The sequence below is a fragment of the Habropoda laboriosa genome, unplaced genomic scaffold (genome assembly GCF_001263275.1).
Source record: "Habropoda laboriosa isolate 0110345459 unplaced genomic scaffold, ASM126327v1 scaffold440, whole genome shotgun sequence".
Lineage (NCBI taxonomy): Eukaryota > Metazoa > Arthropoda > Insecta > Hymenoptera > Apidae > Habropoda > Habropoda laboriosa.
Genome location: NW_017100710.1, coordinates 951,078 through 956,885, shown reverse-complemented (window position 1 = coordinate 956,885; position 5,808 = coordinate 951,078). Strand labels below are relative to the sequence as shown.

The 5,808-nt window shown below is 39.7% G+C and overlaps 1 protein-coding gene across 1 annotated transcript in view; it reads right to left on the bottom strand.

Annotated features, from left to right (window-relative positions):
- LOC108576977 (carbonic anhydrase-related protein 10) overlaps window positions 1-5,808 on the bottom strand; it is a 233,343-nt gene that overhangs the window by 24,073 nt on the left and 203,462 nt on the right. The window contains exon 6 of the mRNA XM_017940053.1: window positions 4,218-4,284. Within this exon, the coding sequence (XP_017795542.1) occupies window positions 4,218-4,284 (67 nt within the window). The remainder of the gene's footprint in view (window positions 1-4,217; window positions 4,285-5,808) is intronic.

Below are 5,808 nucleotides of genomic sequence, written 5' to 3'. Positions count from 1 at the left end.
GCCGAGAGTGCCGTTATACGCGCGTGTGGATTGACCCTTCAGTAATACCTGGTTTATGACACGTCTTCGGTTATTCGAGGACGCGGAAAGTCGAAATTCTAAAGGCATTGTTCTGTAAGAAATTACTTATTTTTTCGCGGAGCTACGAAGCGTCTTTGTTCTCAAAAATAACCTTCTCGTGCGAGCGTGCCATAAACCCGGTCAACGAAGACCCCACGCGTTCCGTGCCTGCGCGACGGAACAAACTGGATGTATGGAATGAAATTTGTTCACGAGGGGCTTAGTTTTCGAGTAAGCTTTGTAGTGAACGATAATATCAAAAGTCGAAGTTTTGACGTCAAGGGGTAAATTTAATTTTCAGTGGGATATCAATTGTATATGCTATTAATGCGCTTTATTGATTGTGTTGTTAGAGTAGTGAATAGATTCGAGGAGGAGGAAGATAAGTACTCGTAGTAATCTTTAAATTTGACTCTGACGCTGTTCTTTATTGTATAATAATTGAATAGCAGAAAATTTAAAAATTGCCATACTGAAGTACTTGCAGAGTATGTATAGGTATATCAAAGTTTCCTGGACTCTGAGTTTAATAATTTATTAAAAAAAAAAAAAAATGTTGATCTTCATCTTCGCGATTACGACATACGAACATAAACTCGCCTATTTTAAGCACTTTAGAAGATATTTTTGGACACATACTTACGTTGAAAAACAGTTAGGTTAATTTCGAGAAAAATGAACCAATTTTTAAACACCTACCAGCTGATTTGGTTGATGTTACTTGTATCTCTTTTCCAGCTATTTTATTTACACGTATCCAAAAAATGGAACAACTGAACAAAATAAGAAATATGAAGTTAATTATATGCAGTTTCAGACCTGCTTACGACGGACTCCGACCTCATTTTTCTGGCCGATACTGAATTTTCCAGCCGAGTGACACTTGTTTCAATTCTCATTATCTCGAGCCCTATAACTTCCCACCGTTATTCTAACCAAACTAATTTACCATCTGAGTAACTTCCTTGTTAGATAAAAACGTAGCTCCGCTCCTTCTCGAATCTAGACATATCTAACGTACGTATCTCCTCAATCGTACCCTGTCCCTCTTCCTCGCTTATGCCACAAAACGCCCCACAGTATCGAGTCTTGCTACGAGATAAACTCGTCCTTTCGAGGAGGCTGGCACGGATATTCGCTGCGGCGAAGTGACTCGTTACCTTAAGAGAAACATTCTCTCTCTCTCTCTCGCCGTCGACTTTTCACCCTCTCGAGTCAGCGAGTCGCGCGCCACCCATCCTCCTGCTCCTTCGTAGCCGGGAGCGTCGGCACACTCCCTTTCCTGGCACCGTTTTATTTATTATCCGGGGTTATCCCAGCGACAGACTGCGGCCAACTTTCCAGCGCGGCTCGCTGAAGCGGTCCACACATTATTTGGTGCGTGAACCGCGTATTCATCGCTATTTCCCCCCTTTATTTCTCTCTCTCTCTGTTTCGCTTCGTTCGACCCAGGGACCCGGTTTTCCACCCACGAACTCCTCCGCGTGCCACCAACGACGCCTTTTGACGGTCCACTAATTGCGAACGTGGATGAAAGACACGGACACGCGACGCTGAATCGTCTACCTCCCTCCTCCTACCACCTCCTTTCATACAGAGGCCATGGATCTCAGTCTATTTTAGACTTTCGACGAGTTACACGGAAGAATTAGCGTCGGTTTACGAGCATTCAGGTATCGACGGGGTCGCTTGAATGGAACGGTATTCGCGAACGGTTTGTCGAGGGTGATTCATTTTACGATGGTTTAAGAAGCCGTTTGAGAACGTTCCACCGGTAACGAGCAGGTTTTTTAAAAAATAGATGTAGGTTTTAAGTAAATGTTTTGCAACTTTTTTTATTTTTTTATTTTAACGGGTGGAGGAGGTTGTGTTTATTCTGTTAGGGATTCAGTTGGTTTGATGAAATCTGAATGCGTTTTGTCGGGTTCTTCTTTTATGGGAATTCTTGGGAGATTTGTAGAACGGTTTGTGCAGGATTTCAGTGAATTTAGCCGTGTGAATGTTTGTAATTTTATTGAATTTGCGTGTCCGTTCGTTCGGTTTGATGGTGAATGTGTGAATAGTTTGTGGTGATTTGACGAACACAATTATGGAATTTTTAGTGTGATTTGGAGGATTGATATGTCGAGGAAGTTCAATTGCTTTGACGAGTCTTGAGTATAATTGATGAGTGTAAGATTTAATTGACAATTTTAATCAATCTAATTTTTACGCGTTAAATGAGCCCATTTATCAGTAAAAAGATTCAGTCCTTTAAATGCATAAGTAAAAATTAGTTTGCTTGGTGTACATATTTCATATTTAACGATATAACGATGTAGGTTTAAAATTCAGCAGATTGATGAATACCTAATTTTTACGCGTTAAATGAGCCCATTTATCAGTAAAAAGATTCAGTCCTTTAAATGCATAATTAAAAATTAGTTTGTTTGGTGTACATATTTCATATTTAACGATATAACGATGTAGGTTTAAAATTCAGCAGATTGATGAATATGTCGTACTGAGAGCCGATCTCTCGGTATTGTAAATCGAGAGTTTGTTTAAGCGTTGAGTGCGATACGGGACTGCGTGAAGGCACTTGAGACATAGACCAGACGGCGGGTCATAAAAATGGGAATATAGATGAGATTTAATTAACAGCTTCATTAGTCATCGGGGTTCAAAATGAGCCTAATTTTTACGCATCAAGTGAGTTCATTTATCGGTAAAAATATTCAATTCCCTAGGTGTGTAATTAAAAATTAGTAGAAAGCTCACTTCGTGCAAATGTAAGTTTGATGTACACAACTTCATGCTTGACACTGATACACAATCACATAATTAAAAATAGAGACTTATCGAATGAATAAATATTTTGTTAATTAAATATCAATTAGCCCCTAATCCTTAATTCCCAAATTTTTTCACCAAGACACTCTTAAACAGGATAAAATACTTTTTCCACTAATTTTTAAAAATACGTTTGTCAGATCATCTTCAAAACTTCAAGCGTGAAGTACACTTCTGACTTAAGAATTTAGACCACAGGCTCTTGTTGTAAAACAAGTTGAAGTATAAGTAGGCACAGGTTGTCGAATTGAAGTTCTTGATCGTCTATAAGCTTTCCAAATACTCGAAATGCAGTGACTAGAAATTCCTAATAGGATGGCGAAGTACCACAGGGGATAAATTGTGATCGCTATACGGCGCGGAGCGAACGAAACTATTAATATCCCATCGCAAAAGCAGACGTTAGCGGAGCTTGCTAGCGAGTTGAAAGCCTATAACGCACCAGATATTCTGAGGCAGTCCTAATGCGTAAATGTGTACTGATAGTGCACGCTCGCGGCAGAGACGAAAGGTGCTCGCATTAAACATGGAATTACAATAAATCACGAGTTGCAAACCGCGCGAATCTACTCGCACCATAGAAATCCTCTGCTCCCTGAATGTGTAACATGTTTTTCCAAATTGTGCGAAAATTTTTTATGGAAAATTTCAATTTTCAGTCTTCGTACTCACATTTCACATTTTAACTTCAAATTTGAGTTTTCACGCTTCGCATTTCATATCTCAAATCCAGCTTTCAAGCTTCAATTTTTGATATTCAAAATTGCGAAAGCGTAGATTCACAATACACTTCAGATTTCCAGGCTCAAGTATAAATTTTTGATTCTCAAATTGCGAATCTTACATTTCAAATCCAGACTTCAAGCTTTAATTTTTGATATTGAATTTTGTTACGTCTAACTGTGAAAGTGCAGATTGAGTAAGTCTTGCATTTCAGGTTTCCAATTTCCAGTTTCAAGTATAAATCTTTGATTTTCAAATTGGAAACTTCACATTTCAAATTCAACTTGAAGCTTCAATTTCTGACATTCAAATTGTAAGTTTTACACTTCAAGCTTCTCCAGCTTCAAGTACAAATTGTAAGTTTCAACCTCCAAACCCTTATCAGTACCAACAAAAGTTCCACATAAACGCGCGTCGACGTTAAGCGACACACGAGATCTTAACTCAACTCTTTCCAATCGAACAAATCAACCTGCCCAATAAACCAGACCGAATTCAATTAACCAAAACCACCGTCCAGATTCCACAAACCGCTTCCTACGATTAACTTCAAATCACTCCTCGGCAACCCTGTATCACAGCGTATCAGAATCAGTACTCACCGCGATGGAGAACTTTGTTGAACACGCTGGTTATGATCTGGAGTTCCGAGTTTACTGTCTCGCCGATCTGAAACAGACAGAAAAGATTTTCTTTGAGTACCACCGACTGTGCAACGACTGTACTACCATGGTATCGTTTCACGGGGTTAGAGTAAAGGCCAAGTTCCTTCCTTCGACCCTCCTCGTCACAACCATACCTCTATCCCTATCTCTCGTTCATTCTGTGCCCTAATACGTTTTCCATCGATTTCCCATGAAAAGAGGGGCGGAGGGGGGCAGCTCTGTTCGACGCTGCTAAGTGCACCGCATAAAGAGGCGAAGGCGAACAGTCGTTTCGAAACTTCCACACTGGCCGCCATTAAAGGTAACCGTAAAAGCCGGCTAAAACCGACCGGCAACTCTCTAAAGTAACGATAAATAATAAAAGCTCATCTGGCCATCGCGGATGGATCAAGAGTTTCGTCGTTTCCGCCTGATGGAATGGCCTGGTTACTGATCATACGCACCGTAGGTCCCTTCGCCATAGGTATTTTCTCCGTCTCTATCCACAGCTGTGTATCACGTCTCTCTTTCACTCTGTTTCACCGTTTCTACTTAAGAGTCTCGTTACTTGAACTTGGAAACCATCGCGACTTTACGAGTATCATTGTTGCCACGACGTCGACGACGACGATGCTGACGCTCAGAAATTCATGACGTTTTACGGGCTATTCGTTATTCAAGGCGGCCGCTGACGGAAGAGGTGTTAATATGAGGGAGAGACGTGCGGCCGGAAGTTCGGGGTTTCGTACGGCTGGATCGGTTCTCGGATGCGTTTTATTTTTACGCGGGGCGCGTTCAAGTAAAAATAGCGAAATATCGCGGGGGCTTGGGGGGAAATAAAGGGTTGACGCAGGTAGTTGTGAAATTGAAACAGCGTGTACAAATATAGGGTGGCTTGATACAGGGTCGTTTATTTACGAAATTTCTATGGAACTGGATTATTTTTAAATTGTACCAACTATTTTAAAATTAGCTTTTAATTAATGTTTTTTGTGCAATGTAGAAATTAAGGTACATTATTGGAACGACGATTATATCGAGAACAGGTTTTTTTTTTCATGTTTGACGATGAGATAAGTTGATGGCGGAATTAAACGTGATACACCAAAGGAGGCATTTTTTTTTGTTTTAATATTCTTTCGGATATATATGTATATAGCGTGGAGGAAGAGGGTAAATATCCTCACAATATCTGGCGTAATTATCGCGTCTTCGTCCGGCAGAGAAAATAGAGGGAAGCTGGATTATTAGCTTCCGAGCTCGATAACTTATTAACTGATAATAAAATTTTCAGCTCGTCGTAATAAAGTATAATCAATGATTACGTTGTTGCGTTATACCAAGGGATTATTATGTTTATTTTGGGCTACTTGTTATACAGGCTTAATAAGGCAACGATAAGCGCGGCTATCTTTCTTATTAAGATTTACGAAAATGCTTCTTCCTTGAGGTAAATCAAATTGTAGCTAATAAAAATGTACTTGGAAGTTACTACGTAGAATTTTTAATTATTTTTTATTAGAATATTTCTTAATTTTATTATTGTGAA